This window comes from Macrobrachium nipponense, chromosome 6 (genome assembly GCF_015104395.2).
Source record: "Macrobrachium nipponense isolate FS-2020 chromosome 6, ASM1510439v2, whole genome shotgun sequence".
In the NCBI taxonomy this organism is placed as follows: Eukaryota; Metazoa; Arthropoda; class Malacostraca; order Decapoda; family Palaemonidae; genus Macrobrachium; species Macrobrachium nipponense.
The window spans coordinates 95403854-95428853 of NC_061108.1; the positions used below are offsets into that span (position 1 = coordinate 95403854).

General features: G+C 36.0%; 2 protein-coding genes across 9 annotated transcripts in view; both read right to left on the reverse strand.

The window, feature by feature from the left end:
- The window catches only part of LOC135216362 (kinesin-like protein KIF26B), a 618765-nt gene that overhangs the window by 318741 nt on the left and 275024 nt on the right, over positions 1–25000 (reverse strand). The window lies entirely within an intron of this gene.
- Positions 7716–18132, reverse strand: LOC135216222 (uncharacterized protein DDB_G0271670-like). Its single transcript, XM_064251355.1, has 6 exons — positions 17802–18132; positions 11282–11344; positions 11033–11213; positions 10807–10889; positions 9979–10175; positions 7716–7811 (listed from the first exon to the last, which is right to left on the reverse strand). The coding sequence occupies exons 1-6, from the start codon at positions 17986–17988 to the stop codon at positions 7716–7718; spliced, it is 807 nt and encodes a 268-aa protein (XP_064107425.1). The 5' UTR covers positions 17989–18132.

Consider the following 25000-nt stretch of genomic DNA (forward strand, 5'->3'; position numbering starts at 1 on the left):
TGCGTTTTTCCAATATGTGTTGTATTCTGGTAAACGTGACAGTTATCTAACCTTCGTTACACTTAAATTTACATAGCAATTGCTACTTGAGTGCGTCGCATATACTAACTTTTTTTTTAATGATGATCAAACAACTAACTTTTTCTTTTGTTTCTCAGCTGTATTTCTGAGTAACACAGCAAGTGCTGTTTATACACAAGTTGTAACGGGGTAGTGAAATGTCAAGTTTAATGCTTATTTGATATTTTATAGTTGTCATATCTTGAGCAGTAAGTGACCAGTCGCAGATAAGGATTTGCGAGATTTATTTCATATTATTCCCTGGCAACTAGCTAAGTACGGTTTGATTTCTTTCAATATTCTGTCATTTGGTATCTTAAAAACGATATTTATTCGATAATTCATATTATATTCTCTGTTTATTGTTCTCCGTATAATCTTTTTATGACTCGAATGATGAATTGCATGACGTTTTATAATAGTATTCGTCACTCCATTCCAACTCTTTATTCTCATGAAGCTTGTGGTTACCTACTCTCAACCCATCATCAGCTGCAAATATTTTTCGTTATAGCTTTAACAGCCAAGTCAGAATTAATCCTAAATCCATATGAAGGTGAACAATCATGATATGACCTACAAGATATTACAAGTAGTTGAATCTAGGTAATTTACTTAAATTGGTAGTGATGTCTTCTTCCGATTTCTTTATTCAGTACTGATTCCACACACCCATGAAATAAAGTTTCCTCAAAAACTTCTCCGGACTACGTTGGTAAGGATTTTCCCTTCATAATTAATGAGGCAAAGAACTTCCTTCTTTTCGTATATCAAATCCAACTTTACAAGCTTATCCTCCTACTTCAAGAGCGAAGCTCCTGAAGTTGGGAAGATATCCTCTGGTGTCCGGTGGACTTTGGCGCACCTTATGTTAAGGAGGGCTTGGCTTGCCGTCTGTTCAAATGTCAAAAACCAAAAGTGTACTTGATAAGTAAGAAATGTTTATATATATTTTTTAGTGTATACTGCTAATCCACAATTATAATACAAAAATTTTATTACTTGTGAAAATTAAAAACAAAGACTTTCGAACACCTGATTGGTGTTCCTCTGTTGTGTTTACGTAAATACTGATGAGGAATACCGTGCATGTGTTCGATAGGCTGATTTTAACTGAACCCAGTATAAAATATTTTATGTGATTGTGGACTTGTAATATACAATCATTTAATAATGACGGCATTGTGAATTTATTAGTAATGTAGTTTTACTTAAGCTTATGGGCAATATGACTTCCATGAGTGCATCTTTTAGAAATCAAGGAGTTGTAACAGACAGTACTTGTTGCCCTTTATCTGAAGTCTGACAGGTAGCACTATCAACTATAACACAATAATTTGTACAGAACCTAAATTTCTCTTCTGAATTACAGATCTTCAGAGGTCAGAAGTGCATCAGGGATCATCTTTAGAGTTCTCAAAATACTTTAGTGAGAATTTTTCTCGATTAGAGGACATTTGATAATGAATACCTAATTTTACCCAGCACTTAGATTTTCTAGACAACTTTCGAGAATTACCTAACTAGGATTAGTAACCTTTTAACTAATAGTTTTCCTTCCCTCGCAGCTTATCATGGTTAGAAGCTGTGTGTTGGCAAGTTAATACAGTAGTACCAACTTATAGCCTCTAATGGTGATGACAACTATGAAATCACTGGCAATAACTGTCTCATCTAAAGTGGAATTTTCGGAATCCTGCTTATCTCTACTTTTGAAAGTTAATATTGGTTCCTTTTCTTTTTTGAAGAGCCACTGCAAATTGAAAACAGTATTATGATTTTTTAAGAACACCTGGAACGCAAAGATTATAGGTGTGGAATTGACTGACCGTTACTGAAGATGCCAGAGTCTTAAATATACATCACTCAAAACATTATCGATTTCAATTTCATCACATTCGAAGTTATGCATTTCAGTCAATTTACTAAATACTCGCAACACTAAGGCTTAGCGTCCTCGATGAAAGTTGAGCCTTTTAGTTTTGTGAACGAAAACTACATAAATGACCTTTTGTCTGTCCGTCCGCCCTCAAATCTTAAAAACTACCCAGGCTAGAGGGCTGCAAATTGATATGTTGAACATCCACCCTCCAATCACCAAGCATACCAAATTGCAGCTCTCTAGCCTTAGTAGATTTAATTTTATTTAAGGTTAGAGTTAGCCATGATCGTGCGTCTGGCACCACTATAGGTACCAACAACACAGGCCACAACTGGGCTGTGGCTAAAGGTTCCATGGGCCGTGGCTGAGAGTTACATACGGCATTTACTTGTTTCATATCTATCCAAATAAAAGTCGTCTGTTACCTCTGAAAAAATCTGAAGTGATTTCAGTGACAGAGGAAGCAATCAGACCTCTTCTTTCAATCAATAAAAAATTTTCCCCCCGTTATATCCATTTTTTTCTTGTCTGCTGATCTAATGAGGTGACACTGACAGCGTTGTTGATTTTTATAAAATAGACCAGTTTTAATACTGTGGTGTCAGCAATATTCTGCGTCAATCTGTATCTTTCTGTAAGTGACCATCGAGATTCTAAATCATATAATATGACGTAAAGCATCTTGAGGATTCCTGGAACATGAAAAGCATAAGTTAACAATTGTGAGGAAATAATCAAATGCCAAATTCCCTGTGTGAACCGCAAGAAACATGCTTGGTTGTCTTCAGTTGACCCCCATAATAATTCGCCATCATCCATTTCTTTTAAATTGAAATTGATAACCTAATTGGTAAATTATTCCGGTATATCTATTCAGTAGCTCAGATCCCAATACTTATCTGAGGACTTTATTGAACATATCAGGAGTACAACCTAACATTACTGAACAAGGTTTGATTTTATGTCTTAGAACTGCATTTACTACCCAGGTATTTCAAACAATCACTTCAGTCCAGTCTTTCTTGTATCTCTGGATTGAGATAATGGATACGAGTTCATTTGTTGCTGACATTATCTTTGACTTCATAAAGCAGATAGCTCCGCTTAGTTCTTTACTCGTGCCTCTGAATGCTGACGTTCAGGTAAAAATAGAAAATGACAGTAGACTGTTGCTCCGTTCAGTCAAGATTTTACTTTTATGGCAAGTTAGCAACATTTCTGTGCCAGCAGAATTACGAAACAGTAATTTAATTGTGGATAAAAAGCGCATTCAACATACCAAGCTCTTGTTTTTTTTTTTGCTGATGTTATTTTGGAATAGATTACAAGCTTTATGAGCCAAATATTTTAAACTGAATTGTAAGGCACAACCTTCATAATCTGTTCACGTAGCTGCTTTTACGTTGCTTCCGACCCCACCCCCAAAGTACCCGCCCACCTACGACCTGGCTATTCTGTTTACTTTAGTCGCGACAAATATATATATATATATATATATATATATATATATATATATATATATATATATATATATATATATATATATATATATATATATATATATTGATATATATTGATATATGTACACAACTCTCTCCTGGGCAGTTTCCGCATAGGATAAGGCATATTGGTTAAATCAATAATCTAAGGAGCATGTATTGCATACCTTTTCGTAGAAACTGACCCAACTAACATATTTCCGTAATTGCTTTGCAACTACTCAGTGACTTAATCTTTACAACAATAATCACCAGTCTGTTACATTTAGAATTTTCATTCCTACAAAGAGGTAGTAACTTAGTGATTAGAAACGAAGGTCAACAATTTGTAGCCACCCCGAAATAATGCTGGTCATGATATCAGAACTCACCAACATACATTCATATTTGACAGATAATCTGTAACTCCCTATTTCCCTAAACGTTTTTGCTACTTTCTCCATCTAATAAACTAATATCCCCAAAGACGACATGCGAGAAAAATAAGCAAATTCCCTTTGGTATTGTATTGTCTTGATTCTTACCTCAACGAAAAGGGAATCCCAACGTCCTACTATATATACACGCAACTTTTCGGCCATAGCTATTCTTTCTAAATTCGTGTTTATATTCCTGGACTCACACCATCGCCACCCGCTTTCCCTCCTTCATTCATCCCTTATTTAGAGGACACGTAATACCCCTGGTCCCGGCCCGGAAACTGTTTTGGCCAAAGTCAGACGGCTTCGTATCTAAAGCAGAACTAACGAATTTTCGACCGGAAGTCCCACATATCCGGTGCGTGGCTGCCGGACGAATTTTTCTTTTGGAAATATATTTTTCTTTTGATCTTTCGGGCTACGTTTTATTTTTTAGATTTTTTTTTTCAGATTTTTCATTCGCCTCCGTTGTTTTTCTCTTCGAAAAGACAAACTTTTAAAAGGCGGAAACGTGCGGCGGTGTTAATAAGAAAAATTTTTAATCCCCGAGCTAAAATTAACTTATTGCATCGTCGTTTAATTACCTTTTCCTTTTGTTTACCTGTGTTGTAGTTTAAAGGCATTTCGAATTACAGTGAACAGAAAACAAGCGAACAAACAACAATAACACCCGGTATACGTATAATGTACAAATGATTGATTAAACAACTGAATTGAAACCATGAATGAATGGACATGAATTTTCAAAAGTTTTATTCCTTAGAGTTTCAGTACTTCAACATCCTCATAGATGTACTCTTTTTCCATCATCTCTGTGGTATCGTATTCATCCTCATCTGTAGTGCATTAGCTCTTATCACATCCTCTTCCTTAACGTTCTTGAAGCAGGAATGGGGAAACGAAATCCTTCTGAGATATTTCATTACTTCAGGAATATAAACACGAATTCATTTAGAAATAATAGCTATGGGCGAAGAGTTGCGTGTAAGGTGGGACGTTAGAATTGTCTTCTCGTTGATGTGAGAACCGAGACAATACAATTCCAAAGGGAATTTTCTTCGCATATCGTCTTTGGGGATATTAGTTTCTTGGATGGAGAAAGCAGCAAAATCATTTAGGGAAACAGGGAATTACTGATCATCTGTCAAATATTAATGTATGTTGGTAAATTCTGATATCATCTTTGTTATCGCCACTGTAAAAGTGCCTCGTTTTCAGGCACTGTGGACAAAATTACGATAACCATGTTACATGACAGTATTGTTTATCAACTAGAGACTGTCGTGAATAAATTTCCTGTTACTGGCATTTTCAGTGTTTCATTAAGATTAGTCAATAAATGTTACCTCTAATCACCTGTTTGGTTAATTCTATTGGTACTCATTTTTCTTGTTTTTTTACATTGGATATGATGATCCTATTGCGAGGAAAAGTCATCTCGTTGTCATATCCTTATGATAAGATATATTTTGAATTCACAAATGTTGTTTACGATCACGAATTAGACACTTTTCGAAAAATTGTAATGCCTATAAGTTCATTTACTCAAAAACAAACCAAATTAATGAGGTCTCTTTATTGAGAGAGAGAGAGAGAGAGAGAGAGAGAGAGAGAGAGAGAGAGAGAGAGAGAGAGAGAGACTGGTTAACTTCTCTTGAAGTAGCCTTCACAATGGTAAATGACAGTAATACCGTTTAAAAAGAGTTGAAGGGTATCTAAAAGATCTAAAAATATTAAAGTCATTAGTGTTACTACCATTACAATTTCTGTATGTTGGTCTCGATAATAGCAAGCAAATCAGTGAAAGTTTGTGAACGTTGAGTATCATTTTTTTTGTCTCGATTTTTGCATTAATTAGAAGATTGTCCATTCACCCTGAGAGTTACTCCGTTTTATCAGTAATATCAATGACATTTCCTTAGCAGTTCATTACACACGACAATAATTTGATCCTTCAAAGCAAAAAGTTGCAATTGCTTTCAAGTAACTTAATAATAACTCTTGGGCAGGAATTATCATGAAAGCACTTCATTAGGGCTCCAGCAAACTCTAGACCAAGTGCGGAGACAAATGGCCGTGTTGGCAGGCGCTTGTAACCATTATTTTCGCGTTGCCAAACACATCGGCCGGGATTATACATATAATAATGCGGCGCGTGAAGCTACGGCAATAGATTACATTGCAATTAGAGGGAACCTATTCATTTACCTTACACTCACATATAATGGGGAAAGTTATTTATGGCCAGTGTGTGGATATCAAGCTAACACCCTTATAATTTGCCTATCGGAGTCTTGTCGGCTACAACGCTGCGTCAGGGGAGCCTACGGCTTCCTTCGCTTTTTATGGTCCTCTGGGCCATAAAATCCCCATTTGATGAGAACGACCATCATTACAGTAAAAATTATCACCGTGCTAGCATGGTAATTAAAAGAGAAAGGTTAAGAGGCACTAAACCCCAATTCTTTCTCTCTCTTTTTTTTTCTTTCATTCACTTTTGCCGGAGGCTTACGACTCTCTCCCCTTCGTGTTGATTGGCGCTTTTAAAGTCAATAGGAGTCTGTTTGTGATCTATGCTTGAAGTTACGGGAGCTGAAAGAGGTGTATATATAATATGTATATATATATATATATATATATATATATATATATATATATATATATATATATATATATATATATATATATCTTCGTAGTGAGATAAAGTACTACTATGTTTCAGCGAAACTATTAGGTAGACAGAAAGAATGACAAATCTGTGTGCAATAAGCAACAGTATTGATTTAATTTGGTTGTGGAAATTATGTGTACAGTTTCTAGATCTCATCTGCTAGATCAGTCAAACACTGATGATGCTTTTACTTAATATTGAGCCTCTGTCATCAAGCTAAGGATATATGGTGAAGTATTAAACAATGAAGTTATCTATGCCTACCTTTTTTTTAAGTACTTTTGCAATTATCAAGACAAATTGACTGAATAAGGCCAAACTTGCTAATCATCTCTGGGTTCCATATAAGAAAAGTTAGGCCATGAAAACTTCTTCAATATTTCACTTATTATTTTTTTTTAATTCAGGCCAATGAAACCTCTTCTGTATTACCTATCATGATAAACCAACCTAGTTTGCATAGAACCAAACTGGATTACCACTCGTCTCAGTGTCTAGCTAAAACAGAGAAAAAAAGAACGAAAACAACCAACCAATCAGAACATTCGCGGCCTTTCCTGAGTCATAAATCTCGATACAATGACGTCCGTTGATGTTGAGCGAGATTAAATACGCTTTCATTCGTATCCGATGACGGAACGAGTGCTCTCTCTCTCTCTCTCTCTCTCTCTCTCTCTCTCTCTCTCTCTCTCTCTCTCAGCAAGCAGATGTTATTCATGCCTGTTCCATCTTGAAAGCGGAGCGAGCTCCATGACAGTAATGCCAACCTCTCTAACCCTACGCCCCCTACAGGAGACGAGAAATTACCCTACATAACACAAAAATTATCCCAACATTCTGTGGCTATGATAATAAATAAATCTTTAGATTATGTTTATATGCAATACCATGAATACTGATATGTATATTGATCTAAACCTACCTTGTTACAATTACCCTACACTTGAAAATGTTGCCCTGCTCTCTAAGATTTTGCCCAGATTACCCTACGTGTAGAGCAATTACCCTACACTTGGCAACACTGCTCCATGAGCAGAGCAGTCGCGCAGAGAATCACTCGCCTGTCTGCCTTGCAGATCTCCTCCTCCTCCTCCTCCTCCTCCTCCTCCTCCTCCTTCCTTGACCTGGGGTCAGGGTAATTATTGCAATCACGTTAATTAAGTGAGCGAATCGCCTAATGAGCGCTATCTGAAATTGCTTCCTGCAGTAGCACCGAAAATATTTGTACTGTAAACACAGTGCCGTCTCATTTCGCAAATTGGCCCCGGCTGCTTTTTCACCTGTTGTCGGAAAAAAGATGAAATGTGGAAGGTTAAAAGGGAACTGCTTCGTCATTTTCAAGTAAATGGGAATCATAAGTGAGTTCAGTTCTCTCTCTCTCTCTCTCTCTCTCTCTCTCTCTCTCTCTCTCTCTCGCGACGGAATTGTTTTCTTTGTTAGTCTTAGTTCTTATTTTTTTCTGGTATGTTAATGCTGAGTTTCGGGGAATGCTTTTAATTTAGAAACGCAGACTCTAAGAATACAAAGACTGATAGACAGAGAGAGAGAGAGAGAGAGAGAGAGAGAGAGAGAGAGAGAGATGTGGGGGGGAGAGAGGGAGACTAATTATGCATTTCATTTTAGAACTTTGTCTTTAATTCAGGAAAGTAAAAGCAAAGTATATATAAACGAAAGAGAGAGAGAGAGAGAGAGAGAGAGAGAGAGAGAGAGAGAGAGAGAGAGAGAAACTATTTATGCATTGTCATTGCGTTTCAGAATTTTGTTTTTAATTCAGGAAAGTAAAAACAAAGACTATAAAAGAAAGAGAGAGAGAGAGAGAGAGAGAGAGAGAGAGAGAGAGAGATTACTTTTCATGGGAGCATCGGAAGCAGCTTGTCCATTCATGCACATCATTAAATGCCAGGAACTTTTATCATTAAAGTTTGTGGTTTGACATCTCTATCAAGACTCTCTTTCACAAAATAAGTCGCGTTTCATTCGAATAATCTGTATTGCGTCATTGAAAATCAGCAGAGAAACAGAGATAGTAGCAAGCAATGGAACAGAGTAAAAAAAAAATAAGACAAAAAATAGTCAACGGTAAAAAAAGGAAAAAAGAATAAAGATAAATGGAGCCCGCCAAAGAAAAGCTATTTTTCTTCCCATCTCAGAAGTTGAAAGTGCAAAAGTTCGAGGAGTAAGAAATGGAACTTGAATTCGAGACTGCTTTTGAACAGCGGAAAAGTTCTAATGAATCACTTACGTCACTCTCCGGACGATGCACACACCGGAGAGAGAGGTTGCTCAACCCGCTAAAAGAATGGAGCAGAGAAATGCGTAGGTGAACTGTGATGCTTACTACGTCTGGGGACCAAAGGGAATAGCTCTCTCTCTCTCTCTCTCTCTCTCTCTCTCTCTCTCTCTCTCTCTCTCTCTTTCCTTCATATATACTGTACTTCAGCAAGGTAAATAGCACTCTACAACTTCTTTCTGGTAAAGGTAATTCTCTCTCTCTCTCTCTCTCTCTTAGCTTACTTTAAGATGCGAATTATGTACTTGGTTGTTAGTCGACTCTTGTTGGTCATAGCTTGGGGGTGAAGAGAGAGAGAGAGAGAAAGAGAGTGAGGGAAAGAATAAAAAAAAGACGCAAGTAATCATTGAAAATTGAAGAACCTTAACAAGGTGATTTTCCCACTACCAGGGTAAAAATATTCATGTTACTAAGAGTATCGTTAAGAGCGACTCCACTTGCAATTAATCTCTCTCTCCTCCCTTCTCTCACTCGGCCTTCTTCTCTCTCATTCCTTTTATAGCTTTAAGAAAGTAACAGCGTATTGTATACTTTAAAAAAAGTTTACCTAAATTACCAAGTCATTGTTAAGAAAGGGAAAACAACAAGGCACTTACAATTAATCTCGTCTCTTCTTCTCTCTCTCCATCTCTCTCTCCTCTCATCTAGGTCTCTCTCTCTCCTTTTGTCTTTTTATCCTTTTAAGGAAAGTTACAGGAGTATTGTTAACGAACAAAACGGCACTTTACTATTTATCTCTCTCCTTCTCTCTCTCTCTCGCTCTGCTTTCTCTTTCTCTTCTTCTCTCGGTCTCCATACTTTAAAGAATTACAAGAGTATTGTTAAGAACAACGGCACTTACTATTTACTCTCTCTCTCTCTCTCTCTCTCTCTCTCTCTCTCTCTCTCTCATCCTTTAGAAAGGTGTAGAGCATTCTACCCTGACACCCATGGCGTACTACATAGCAAACCTCCCAGGCGCATATTACCAGAAACTGTCAGAGACACACTCTCCTTTCTTCGGTTAGTGTCGCCTGATACACTCTGCCGTCCCCCCATCACATGCAGCAGGGGGCGCTAATTGCTGAGAGAGAGAGAGAGAGAGAGGTGAATTTGCGAAGAGGATGGGTGGGTAGGGTATCAGGATGAGAATCAGGAAGAGGAAGAAAGTTTAAGACTGAGGGACAGGAGGAGGTAGAGGACAAAGAGGAGGACGAGGAAGAGGACGAGGAGGAGGGAGAGGCGGACGAGGAGAATGAGGACGAGAAGGAGGAAGAGGGGGAAGAGGAGAACGAGGAGGAGGAGGAGGAGGAGGAAGAGGAGGAAGAGGACGAGGAGGAAGAGGAGGAGGACGAGGAGGAGGAAGAGGAGGAACGAGGAGGAGGACGAGGAGGAAAGAGAGGAGGAAGAGGAGGACGAGGGAGGTAGGAGAGGCGAGGACGAGGAGGGACGAGGAGGAGGACGGAGAGAGGGACGAGGAGGAGACGAGGAGGCGAGGAGGAGGACGAGAAGGGAGGACGAGGAGGACGAGGAGGAGGAGGGGAAGGAGGAAGAAGGAAGAAGAAGGACGAGGACGAGGAGGAAGGAAAGGAGGAAGAAAGGAGGGGAGAGGACGAGGAGGAGACGAGGTAGGAAGAGAGAAGAAGGACGAGGAGGAAACGGAGGAGGAAAGGACGGAGGTAAGGAAGGAGGAAGGAAGGACGTGAAGGAGGACGGAGGAGGAGGACGAGGAGGAGGAAGACGGAGGAGGAGATGAGAAGAAGGCGAAGGAAGGAGGCGAAGGAGGAAAGGATAAGGAAGGAAGGAGGAAAGGAGGAGGAAACGGAGGAGGAAGAGGAGAAGAAGGACGAGGAGGAAGGACGGGAGGAAGGGAGGACGAGGAGAAGAGGAGAAGAAGGACGAGGAGAGAAGGAGGAGGACGAGTAGGAAAGGAAAAAGGACGGAGAGGACGAGGAGGGAGACGAGGTAAAGAAGGAGGGGAAGAAGGACGAAGGAGGACTAGGGGATGGAGGACGAGGAAGAGGACGAGGAGGAGGAGGACGGAGAGGAGGAACAGAGGAGAGAGAAGGACGAGGAGGAGGACGAGGAGAGGACGAGGAGGAAGAGAAGAAGGCCGAGGAGGAAACGAGGAGGAGGCACGAGGTAGGAACGGAGGAGGAGGAACGAGGAGGAACGAGGAGGAGGACTAGTTAGGAAGGAGGAGGAAGAGGACGAGGAGGAACGAGGAGGAAGGACGAGGAGGAGGAACGAGGAGAAGAGGAGAAGAAGGACGATGAGGGACTAGAGGAGGACGAGGAGGAAAAGGAGGACGAGGAGGAGGAAAAGGAGGACGAGGAGGAAGAGGAGGAGGACGAGGAGGAGGAAGAGGAGAACGAGAAGGAAGAGGAGGAGGAGGAGGAAAAGGAGGACGAGGGAGGAAAGAGGAGGAAGACAAGGAGGAGGAAATAAAAGGAGGACGAGAAGGAAGAGGAGGAGGAGGGGAGGAAAAGGAGGACGAGGAGGAAGAGGAGGAGGAGGAGGAGGAGGAGGAGAAGGAGGAGGAGGCTTGGAGATGAAAGGGGTGAGGGGTGAAGGAAACAAGAGATTTCTTATCTAATTCTACAGACATTACGTAACATTAATGCTAAAGTTACGTATTGCTGCTTATTATCTACCCACTTCCTGTTCTTCAAATTGCTTAAGTTATCCGTTACCACAGTCTTGTAATGTTTGATTTCTATTTTTCATGTTGAATATCAGCATTTTGGTTTTCCTTTTTTACACATTTTCTCTAAGTCTATTGTTCTTTCAACATAGTTTTCAAATGATGCGTTGAAAGTCAATTATACTTCAATCAATTCATTTTATCTCTCTGAAGTATGATAAGCATAGTGCGACTTATGAACGCTTTGCTGTCAGTTTTAATGGATTTTCGTTTAATGGCTATCGTAACATCAGAATTATATCAGGATTTATCGCGCTGGCTAACATAAACTGACAAGGATTTGTGATAGGAAACGTGGTGTCATTTTATGTAAAAAGCTGTTAGAGAAGAGAATACTCGTGAAGTACTTTCAAAAGAGTGTTGTTTAGAAAATGACCGTCAGTCAAGGATTTTATACTTGGATGTCATAAATCAATCTTCTGGAAAACGAAAATGAAGAAACGAAGATGAGATTCAGATAAAGTAAAATTTCGAAATTATCACTATTTCAAAAATAAGCCGTAGATAAAACGATTAGTGCTCAGAAGATATAAAATTACTATGAAAAGAGATCATTTTAAAAAAAACCATTGAATGAAATCATTCTGAAATTTTATAAAAAGTAGAAATAAAACATAGAAATAAAAATTTCACATATTTATAAGTACCGAGAGTGGATATTTAAAAACGTTTCCCATCTATAAACTAAGGTAAAACCGCATTTGCAGAGAAGCACACAGACAAAAAAAATGAGAAAAAAGAAGAGATGAAAAGAAGTGGATTCTGACTCCTGTTCGGTGCCATCAAGAGCCGAAGAGAAACCGAAGACAGCCAGTTCATTCTATTAAGAGGTTGTTGAAGTGACCTCACTGTAGACGGTGTTTACCTTGGGGACAAATTACATCCCGAAAGAGGCCTCATTCCTGCGGGGCTGCCTTGTGGTCGGGACCAGCACAAACAGCCTCGCCCTCGGCAGGAAAACATTTAAACGACTCCACAGCACGTTGACGCCCGACTCCTGGGGAAGGTAACTGATGGCGATGTGCTAAGCGTCGGCAGACAAACAGAGAGAGAGAGAGAGAGAGAGAGAGAGAGTGGACGGGCTAGGGAGTGAGGGGTACTGCCAAAGGATGGTTACAAAAATGAGAGAGAAAGAGAGAGAGAAGACGTGCTCAAGAAATTGGACTTGGGACTAAGGAAGAGTTATAAATGAGAGAGAGAGAGAGAGAGAGAGAGAGAGAGAGGGGTACTGCTAAAGGATGGTTACAAAAATGAAAGAGAGAGAAAGAGTGAGAGAGAGAGAGAGAGAAAGAACGTACTCAAGAAGTTGGACTTGGGACTAAGGAAGGGTTATAAATATGAGAGAGAGAGAGAGAGAGAGAGAGAGAGGACGGGCTAGGGAGTGAGGAGAACTACCATAAGATAGTTACAAAAATGAGAGAGAAAGAGAGAGAGAAGACGTACTCAAGAAATTGGACTTGGGGCTAAGGAAGAGTTATAGATGAGAGAGAGAGAGAGAGGAAAATACTAGAAAGAGGAGAAATGAGCTAAAAAAGGGGAGATACAGAATAAAATGTTCTAGAAGCAGAGAGAGATAAAGACAAAGACGGAAAATGAAGGAAGGTACCCGGGGAGGGGTTTTCAAAAATTATGAGAGGGAGAGAGAGAGAGAGAGACGGGGAATGTAAGGAGGTACTTGAGGACTTACAAAAATGTGTACAAGGAAATCGAGTAAGTGAAGAATTCTCTCTCTCTCTCTCTCTCTCTCTCTCTCTCACACACACACACACACACACAAACGAGGCTCATTCATTTAACTCTACTACGTTACCGTTGATCCTATCATTGAATTGGTTACTCAACTGTTGATTGACCGTTGTGGGTCGCGGCTGGGGCTAAGAGAAAAAGAAACCACCTGACTTGAGTGGTCATTATCCTGTCGAAAATGGTAATTATATATATTATAATATATATATATATATATATATATATATATATATACTATTGATATATAATATATATGAATCTATATATATATATATATATATAAATATATATATATAGATATATATGTATCTATATATATATATATATATATATATATATATATATATAGATACATATATATATATACATATATATATATATATATACACGGGGGTTCTTTGCATAAGACCGATACGCTTAATGTCAGGACAAATATCATATTTAATTTTTAATTGCTCAAGAAACTTTGGTTTCAACTTAGCATCTTCATCCGACTTTTCTGTACATCAGCTATCTACGGGAAGTTTTCTTTATTTCAGTTTTCAAGAATTTATCTTTCACGCTGAGCTAATATACAGTCAGATATTATTATCATTATTACTAATGATGTTCGCAGGTGATTCAGTACTGCTCCTTCGGGACAGTGAAGAAAAATTGCGGAGATCAGTGAGAGAGTTTGAAAGCTTTACGAGAGTTCAAGTACGATAACATACTTAGCATCGCTTTATTACCTTTCAACCGTTATAAGGAAGGTTCATTTGTGCATATCCGAAATTTTCATTTTGTGTACCATATATGAATCCGTTAGAAATGATCACTTATATCAACACCTGACAAATGTTCAGCTCCTTTTGAATAACTGTGTGATCTATGGATACTGGCAATCATTTTCAGATTATTTTAAGTCTCTGCAGCTTCTCTTTGCTGTCACCAACTAGCTCTGAATATATCCCAATACGGCATCAGCCACTTCTCACTCCTGTCATGAACACTTTCTCAAACGGTGATGTAAATGCTAGGTGACGTGACGTTTTAACTACATTTAGATTTACGCCACATAAGGATGGACATATAAGATTTGTTTAAATCTGAAAATTTAGTGGCTAATTTAGAATTAAGGTGGAATTTTGTCAAACTCAAGGAGGTATTTCATCGATCTAATTCCACTAAAGTTAATAACCCTCGTCTCTCTCTCTCTCTCTCTCTCTCTCTCTCTCTCTCTCTCTCTCTCACACACACACACACACACACACATTTATACTAGGAGTTTCTTCATTTAACAGTAAAACTAGAGTGATTGACGAAGTATCATAATTTTGTCTGTAAAAATCATGAAATTAAAATAAATTTCTTATGATTAGAATAAATTCTATCTAGACTCAATGGCGACAAAAACGATGCATCTCATGCATAAAGTTCAGTCTTATATCCTTTTTTGTTAATACTGCAATTAAAGACTTGACTAAAATCTATTGGAAAAAAAATGCCGTTAATGTTGGAATGGTTATCTCTATCGTTTACATGTTTCATCATATAGTCTTGGTCTGTTTCATCCATAAATCAGTAAATTCGGTTTTCAAGTTAGATTTAAGTAGAACATTAGGTAGGCTACTACCATTTCGCTACTTACCCTTGTTACTCAACATCGTATATCAACCAATAAACAAATAGAATGTATGAAGTAATCACAGAAAATGAAATGCAATACCACCTAATTAAAAAAATATATATATATATATATATATATATATATATATATATATATATAAAGGTTTTTTTTGCCACGAAGGAAAAAAATGAAAAATGAAAAGGGTCCGAATAGGACCGAAAGTACTCGTCTAACTCGTTTTTTCATTTTTTCTCCTTCGTGGCAAAAAAACCTTTATTTATAATAGCATCATGGTTTATATACTTTCGTGATCAAGTTATTTTCATATATATATATATATATATATATATATATATATATACATATATATATATATATATATATATATATATATGTATATATATACATGGAAAACGATCCTCGATAGAATTAAGAGAGAGAAGTCCCGCAGTCAGCAGGCACATAAAAAAGGGGGTAAAAAGTATGATGTGTTTATTTGTTTCCATTGTTTCCGAAGAGGGGAAAATGGGCGATGGTTGATAGGAGGGGAAGAGGAGTGACGGGGGCTGGGGGGTGGGGGGGTGGTGGGCCGACCGGGGAGGGGCAACGTTTGGAGTGCTTGCTTCAGGGTGTCAAACAGATAGTGCCAGAGAGAACAGCTGAGCTAACACAGATGTTACCTGATATTACTATTTTGACCCTTTTTGCTCCCTTGGGTTTTTACTGACATTTTCTTGGCTCAAGTAATTACTTTACTTTTCATTTCATGTGTGCATAGAAGAGGAGGAAGAGGAGGCGAAGGAGAAGAAGAAGTGGAAGAAGAAGAAGAAGAAGAAAGACAGAGGTATAGAAAGAGAGAGAGAGAAACATGGATGGACAGAGAGGAAGAGTGCTTATCTTTGGGTTTAATCCATAATTTATCATGTGAAATTTATGGCTTTGCCTTATCTTTTTACATTCTGTCGTGTTACAATTTTGTAAGCCCTTTTCATTTCCGTTTCTATTTCAGCGAAAAAAAAGTCGATTAGTATCGTTATTGACTAAAGTTGATAAAAATATTATATAAAGCGTTACAATTTTATCCATACTAGTTAATATACTTATTAACTTAATTGCTGTGAAGTTCTGTTCATTTTGTACTATATTATTATTATTATTATTATTATTATTATTATTATTATTATTATTATTATTATTATTATTATTATTATACAAAGAAAACTCATAATCACATGAGTCAATATAGTCAAAATAACAAAATCAAACAGGCATACTACTGTGGATTTACTTTCCCATTATTATTATTAATTATTATTATAAAGATGAAGCCTACAATATTAAGTAGTACTATTATGAGGATGAAGTTTTTTTGTAAAGGGATTAAATACGTGTGTATAATGACAAATGATTAATCACGGAACAGTGGTAATATCTCATTGACGTTGGTGTCAGTATTGATATTCATTATCATTGTCCTGACGATATTGATGTTCTTATTTGTGGTTCTTTCACTTTATCATTATTATCATTATTAACATTAGTAGTAGTAGCAGTGTAATGGTAATAACAGCAGTAGTAGTATCTTGATATTGGTGGTGTCAGTGGTTGCAGAGAGGCTCTCCATTAAAGGAATGAAGTACGGGAAGTCATCTAATGATTAAGGCTTCTGAGAAACGAGTCTACAAGGAAGAACTTTTTCCAGGAATTGATCTAACTCCTTCTTGAGAGCTTCTCGACGGCATCTTTCTTTCTTTTTCCATTCCGGATCGGTTTCTCAAGAAAAAAGGTTCCTTCCGAAGAGAGAACTATAGGATCATTAGGAATATTCTGGAGTCTCCTGGAATCTTCTGGAGCACATTCTTTTGTACGTGGGAATGCGTCTGTACGTAGCTATTGTTCCTGTTCTTGGTGCTTGTGTCCCTGCACCTTTTTCGGTTCTGTTTACGAACTGTTTTAATCAGCTACGAGTTTTGGGTTGTTTTGCATCTTAATGACTGGCTGTATAGCCTAATTCATCTCCGTCTTCGATATATAACAAGAGTCTCTCTCTCTCTCTCTCTCTCTCTCTCTCTCACTTTGTCTTCGTAGGAAAAACTATGGGTTCCAAAATTCTCTCTCTTTGTCTCTCATATTCCCAACACACCCCTTACTCTCTCTCTCTCTCTCTCTCTCTCTCTCTCTCTCCCGTAAGTAGCCATCTTGCTTGGTGAGTCGTACCCGCGTGAAGTCAGATTAATCAACAGATATCACAAGTTTAACTACGACTAGAATTTGAGAAATATCTAGAAGTGTTCGTGAACTATCGGTGATAAGATTAGTGTGAAAATAGTAGGATAAAGCGTCTTCTAAGTTAGTTTATCAAGTGTAATACTATAAATCAGAACAAGATGGCAGTAAGTTCCAACTGCGGGAAGAGGTGGCGTAATTTGGCGTGTCTAGCAGATTCGCAATACGATGAGGTAGCAGGAAGGGAACTGGCATTTCTCATCTATGAAATCAGCAACAGTCCTAACCAAAAAACCGATACAAAAGCATTCATAGATATATTAGAAGGATATAATCCTTCAAACTGGAACAAAATCTAATGAAAACATCTTGAAAATAATTGAAGAAGTTCCAAATAAAATCCAAGTGGTCAAGAGACTCATAAAGAAAATATACATAAACCAACATATTCCGACAAAGAAAATGAATAAGGTGAATCTTGTGAATATCCTAATTGATGCATTAGGAAAAAGAATGCCAAAAGCATGCAAAACTGTGTAAGGTTTGGTATAGCATAGTCAATCACAAAACCTAATCAGAAAATGTGCTGCATGCAACATTCCGACCCATCCACAGTGTGCTGATGGTAATACAAGATTTAAGAAAAGATACAAGAATTTTTTGTTCAACATGTCTATCATGGATAGACAATGTTATTAAATCAAGATTGAATGTACAAATAGTTGAGGATGAAGAAGAAGAGGAAGAGGAAGAAGAAGAAGAAAAAGAAGAAAGAAAAAGGAAAACGGAAGAGAAGTAAACAAAAATGAAATGACAGAAAAAAATAAGGAAAACAAAGAACAAGATAAAAGTATGGATGCAGAGATACTCATTGATACTACATATGAGGCAATAAAGCAGCATACCTACGAAGAAATAAATTACGATATGACAACAGAAAAGCAAATCCCGAAGAGGCTCTACCCAGATCTATACAATGACGGGAAAGAGGAAAAAATAGACAAGAAAGACAAAATCTGCAACCTTTTGAAAAGAGGGAATTGCAGATTTGGAGAAAGATGTTACTACAAAACATCCTAAGATATGTCAAAAACTATGAAATATATGGTAAATGTGCATACTTAGATGGATATGTGGATGATTGCAGAGATCTGCATCCAAAAATATGTAAAAACCTAAAAGAAGGAAAAAGGATGTAAGTTCGACAAAAAATGCAAATATATGCACCCTGTAGCCATGAATCATAATCAAATAAATAACCAACCAAGTAATAAAATCCAAAATAAGAAAGAAACAAATAAAGAGAGAAATCAAGAAATCAGGTAAAAGAGAAAAGCAAACCACCAATGAGATATGCAGAGGTGTCAGCAAAAAATTTCAAAAACATCAGCTCCGAAATTCTAACTCAGAGATAATAACTGATTTATTATGCAAGAGGATATTGCAGAAACGGAGGAAAAAAATTGCAGATTCAGACACAAAATGAATAATTATGATGAAGGAAGATCAAATATTATGGAAAAGTTGGATTTTTTAATGTCAGAATTTCTGGAAATGAAAAAAAGAACAACATACCAGAACAGGAAAGAGACATGGAAAATCCTTATTACTACCAGTAATAAATGAAGGAGAAAACACGCAAACCATCATAGTGATGAATGCGCAGGGTTTAGTTACGAGTAACTCAAAAAGAAAAATAGAGTACTTAGAAGAAAAAACTAACCAAAATGAAAAGAAAATAGATATAATGAATATAAGTGAAACCTGGTATTCCCAAGAGACTGGGAATGATGATCAAATAAAAGGGTTCCAAACTTATAGATCAGATAGAAAAAATAGGAATCAAGGGGGAACCGCAACTATATGGGAAAGACAAAAAACAAGGAAAAATATATGAGAAATATAGTAACTCAGAATGTGAACTAATAGCGGTAGAATTTGAATCTGAAAAATTGATGAACATAGTAATATATAGACCTCCTAATACTAAAGAGTTTGACTTAATAATTGAAAAATTGGATGATATATGTAGAAATCACAAGGACTGGACTATTCTCCTATCTGGTGACTTCAACTTCCTTTCGTAGAATGGAAAGAACGAATAGGAGATTGTGGTTGTACTTATACATATAAAAAAGAGAGTAATAGTAGTGCAGAAGATAAGAGGCAATTTGAAAAGCTATTAGATATGCTACTAGAATACAACATTCAACAAATAAATCACCTGCCAACAAGAAAGGAAAATACTTTAGATCTAGTATTTGTGAACGAGATTAATTATGTTAAAGAAATAATAGTTTATAATGCGAATATTTCAGACCATAATGTCATAGAATTAACAGTTGCATTCCAAAGCAATTGAAAATAGAGATAAGCAAGAAAAAAAAAGTGGGAAGGATATGGAAAATACAACTTCTACAGTAAAAATATAAAATGGTCAGAAATTAATGAAGAATTAAACAAAGATTGGGATAACATTTTCGTAAGTGATGACATAAGGGTAAATATACGGAGATATTATATAAAATATTGGAGAAAATAGTGGAAAAAATATATACCGAAGAAGAAAAGTAAAACATCATTCCTGCATACCAAGAGACAGAAGGATCTTGTTCCAGAAAATCAGAAAGTGGAAAAAAGGTCTTGCAAAAGAAAAAAATGCATGGAAAGTTATAGAACTAAAAAGTAAGATAGAAAATGCAGAACAAAAGATTATACAATAAAAAGAAAATGAAAAACGGGACTTGGAAGAAAAAACCCTATTAAATATCAAGCAAAACCCCAAGCTATTATACTCATATGCGAAGAAGATGAATAAAAGAAGAATAGAAATAGGCCCTCTGAGAATTGAAGGGAGATTAACGAATGAAAAAAAGGAAATTTGCAACATACTGGCAGAACGATATAAGAGAGAATTCACCCCTAGAATAGATAATGAAGATAATGATATAGAAGTAAGGGATGAAAATAGTGAATATTTAGCTGACATAGATATTAATGAAGCTGATATTGTGCAGGCTATTAATGAAATTAAAAATGGAGCTGCTGCAGGGCCTGATGGAATTCCTGCTATTTTGTTAAAGAAAGTAGTTCATTCTATCGCAAAGCCACTTGCAATATTATTAAGACAAAGTGTAGATACAGGCAAGATTTATGATGAGCATAAATTAGCATATATTACCCCTACTTTCAAAAGTGGATCAAGACTAGAGGCAAGTAATTATAGGCCTGTGAGTCTAACATCACATATTATGAAAGTGTATGAAAGGGTAATGAAGAAAAATATTATGAAACATTTAATAAAAAATAATTTGTTTAATAAAGGACAACATGGTTTCGTACCCGGAAAAAGTACACAAACCCAACTGTTAGTCCACCGTGAGAACATATTCAAAAATATGAAAAGCGGAAATGAAACAGATGTGGTTTATTTAGACTTTGCAAAAGCTTTTGATAAAGTAGACCATAATATATTAGCGAAGAAAATTAGAAAACACAATATCGTGGATAAAGTAGGAAGATGGTTAAAACAGAATTTTTACACAACAGAAAACAGATAGTTATTGCAAACGACGAGAAATCGGATGAAGTCAAGGTAATATCCGGTGTGCCGCAAGGTACGGTGCTTAGCTGCAATACTGTTTGTTATTATGATTGAAGACATAGACAATAATGTGAAGGATTCGGTAGTGAGTAGTTTCGCAGATGACACAAGAATAAGTAGAGAAAATTACTTGTGATGAAGATAGGAACGCTCTACAAAGAGACCTTAACAAAGTATATGATTGGGCAGAGGTAAATAGGATGGTATTTAACTCTGATAAATTTGAATCAATAAATTATGGAGACAGAGAAAGAAAGCTATATGCATATAAGGGACCTAATAATGAGGACCATCACAAATAAGGAAGCAGTTAAAGACCTTGGTGTGATGATGAATAGGAACATGTTATGCAATGATCAAATAGCAACTCTGTTGGCAAAATGTAAAGCAAAAAATGGGAATGTTGTTACGGCACTTCAAAACAAGAAAAGCTGAACACATGATTATGCTTTATAAAACATATGTTCGTAGTCCACTTGAATATTGCAATATGATATGGTACCCACACTATCAAAAGGATATTGCACAAATAGAGAGTGTACAAAGGTCCTTTACAGCTAGAATAGAAGAAGCTAAGGACCTAGACTACTGGGAAAGACTACAACTTCTTTAAAAATATTATAGTCTAGGAAAAACTAGGAAAGGGCAAGGAGAACGCTACATGATAATTCAGGCATGGAAACAGATAGAAGGAATAGCAGAAAATATCATGGAACTAAAAATATCAGAAAGAGCAAGCAGAGGTAGATTAATAGTGCCCAAAACTATACCAGGAAAAATAAGGAAAGCACACAGGACATTAATCCACTACGCACCAGCATCGATAATGCAGCGTCTATTCAATGCGTTGCCAGCTCATCTGAGGAATATATCAGGAGTGAGCGTAGATGTGTTTAAGAATAAGCTCGACAAATATCTAAACTGCATCCCAGACCATCCAAGATTGGAAGATGCAAAATATACCGGAAGATGTACTAGCAACTCTCTGGTAGACATTAGAGGTGCCATCACTGAGGGACCTGGGGCACCCGAACAAGATGTAAGGTCTGTAAGGTAAGGTAAGGTCTCTCTCTCTCTCTATCTATCTATCTATCTATCCTCGTAGCAAAACCCAAGGTTCCCAAATTACTCTCACTCACTCTCTTTGTCTTTCATATTCTTTTCTCTCTCTCTCTCTCTCTCTCTCTCTCTCTCTCTCTCTCTCTCTCTTTAGATTGAATTCATTCAGATATATTTCTATTTTTCAGTATCCTTCTTCTCCATAAGTTTTTTGTCGAACAAGTTCCAGATCCACGGACCTGTTCTTAGCATTTAAATTTCTTTAACCTTTCCAGCCTTTCATTGTAAACCGTATGGTACACTATCCTTACTCTCTTTCTTTATGTTATTCAGTATTTTTATCTTCCCAGCCATTCATGCCATATTTACTCTCGTTCTTCCGCGTTTCTCTTCCTTACAACCTCTTCAATCTAGTATACTCCAAATAGACGTCCCCCTCCTCCCCACAAACTTTCCCCACGCCTCTCTTCCCCAGCCCCAATTCCCCATACGTTGCCTTCCCACCGCATACTCTACCCTCAGTATAACTCAAGGGCTCTCTCTCTCTCTCTCTCTCTCTCTCTCTCCGTGAATAGGGGAGAAAAGTCGAGGGAGGAGGAATAACAAAAATGGTTACTGAGAAGTGTTCCTAAGGTGTATTGCAGCTTGAGGGGATGAAGAAATGATATATTCTTTCCCTACCATGTACAAACATTTCATAATACATTAGAACATTTTTATGCGCAGCAGCTGATATTCCATGTAGCAGAGCGTTCGGTTGGTTTCACATACACTTTCAATATTATATAATATATATATATATATATATATATATATATATATATATATATATTATATATATATATATATAAATGTGTGTGTGTATGTGATCATTTTACATTCAGAGATAACAACAATTCATAATTATTATTATTATTAATATCATGATCAACATCAAATTGTTTTAAGATTTCAAAACTAAACTTTCTTTTTTCTTGCATGAAGAACTACTGATGCTTCTGGTAAATACAACTGTTTTCTTAACTGAGACAGTCTCAGTCGTGAATGTTGGACAGTAGCAGCCTCTACTCTCTTGCTCACTTTGTTGGTTATCTTGTATTGCTGAGACCCTCTACCGTTCGATCCACACCCTTCCAAGTAAGTCTATTTTACAGTACTGTATCCCAAGCATATAGCAATCCAGTATCACGTCCTTGACGGTATATATTGTTTTAAATTTTTACCAAAACAAATGTACACCACTTCCATTCGTATGATATTTTGTTTGATTTTTCTATATATTACTATTAAATAATGATAATGATAAATGAAACCATAAAATCCATAATAGTCAATAGTTCAATAGATGTATCAGATTTTTAAAAAATCCAACAATCAATTTTTATTTTAGTGGAATAAAGAGCCCAAAATAAATGATCCCAGCGCTCTCTACCCTTTTGGGACTCCTTTAGAGCAAAACTACGTATTTAACCACAATGCCTGCGTTTTTATCAATAACATTGCCTATTGGATTGTTATGTCTTCTGTCTTTGGATCAGTTTACGGTGATAAATACTTAAAATATTCGCTTATCCGAGCCTGGTTTTTTTTATTTAGTATTCTAGCCGTTAAAAGGCCTTTTTAAAATATTTATTCTAACCTTTGAAAGGCTTTTTTACAATATCTATTCTAACCGTTAAAAGGCCTTTTTACAATATTTATTCTAACCGTTAAAAGGCCTTTTCACAATATCTATTCTAACCGTTAAAAAGCCTTTTTACAATATCTACGTTATAGCATTCTAGTTTGTTTCAATGTTATTTTACAAAAAATAAAACTGTAAAGCTGTGGCTTTGATTTTTACGCCAGTCCATTCTGATCATTCATGCGCTTTCGCCATTTATAAACCTATTTTGTTTCCTTCATAATTCTTATTGTCTCCTCACTATACATGTGACTTCATGTCATTATAACCACACATTTAATTTATTTTTACAGTTTCGTCGCTTAATCTTCGTCTAAAACTAATCTGTTCCTTATTCCCCCACTCCTCCAGTGTCACGTGACGCCATGTTCAGTTTCAAAATCAGTCAGTTTATCATCACTTCGTCCCATTACTGACAGTTTTTGTTCAGACTATTCCCAAACATGAACCGAGGCCTCGTCCCAATCCCCTGAGTGACCCAGGTCTTCGCTTTGTCTTCAGGAGACAGGCGTGGCATAACCCTCCCTCGTTTGACCCCGAGGTGATGAATCGAGGAGGTCATTTGAGGTGACGTTGTGTACTCACAGCATTTCCCCTCACAATGCTTCATTCACCGTCTTCGTGTCTCCTGTCTTTTATTCATTTTGTTTCTATCTATACGTTGTGCTGTTGTTGTTGTTTTTTTTTCTTGTTTCCATGTATATGTTGTGTGTGTGCGTTTTTTTTTTTTACATTTTGCTTATTCAATCCATCTTTTTTTAGCAGGTTTTCAGTTTGGTTTTGTTTTGTTTTTTTTTTGTTTTTTTTGGTTGTGTTTCTGGGGGCGGGGTTTTTGTGTTGGGTGTTGTTTTTTTTTCTCTGTTGTAAAATATTATATATAAGGAATAAAAATTAAAAAAAATAAAATATAATTAAAATAAAATAAATAATCATAAAAAATATTATATATATAATAAAATATAAAAAAATTAATAAAAATTAAAAAAATAAAAATATTATATAAATATATAAATAAAATTCTATTATTAATAATTTATATAAAAAAATAAAAAACATAAAAAAAAAAAAAAATAATAAAATATAAATAAAAATAAAAAAATATAAATTTTAATAATATGCAAAATAAAAAAAAAAATTATAAAAAAATATTATATTAAAAAACTTAAATAAATTACAAACAAAAAAAATAATTCAAAATATTCTAAAAAAAAAAAAAAAAATATTAACAAATAAAATAAATATAAATATTATTATATAAATTATATTATATAATATTAAAATATTTAAATATAAATTTATATAAATAATAAATAAAAAAAATAAAAAAAAAATAATATAATAAAAATAAAAAAAAATAAATAAAATAAAATTTTAATAAAAAAAAAAAAAATAAATTAAAATTATATAATAATAATATAAATAAAAAATAAAAATAAAATAAAATTAAAATTAAAATAAAAATAAAAAATAAATATAAATAATTTTTTTTTATATATTATTATAAATATAAAAAAATAAATATAATTAAAACTCATTTTCCCAATTTTCTCAAACTTTGGTACGTTCTA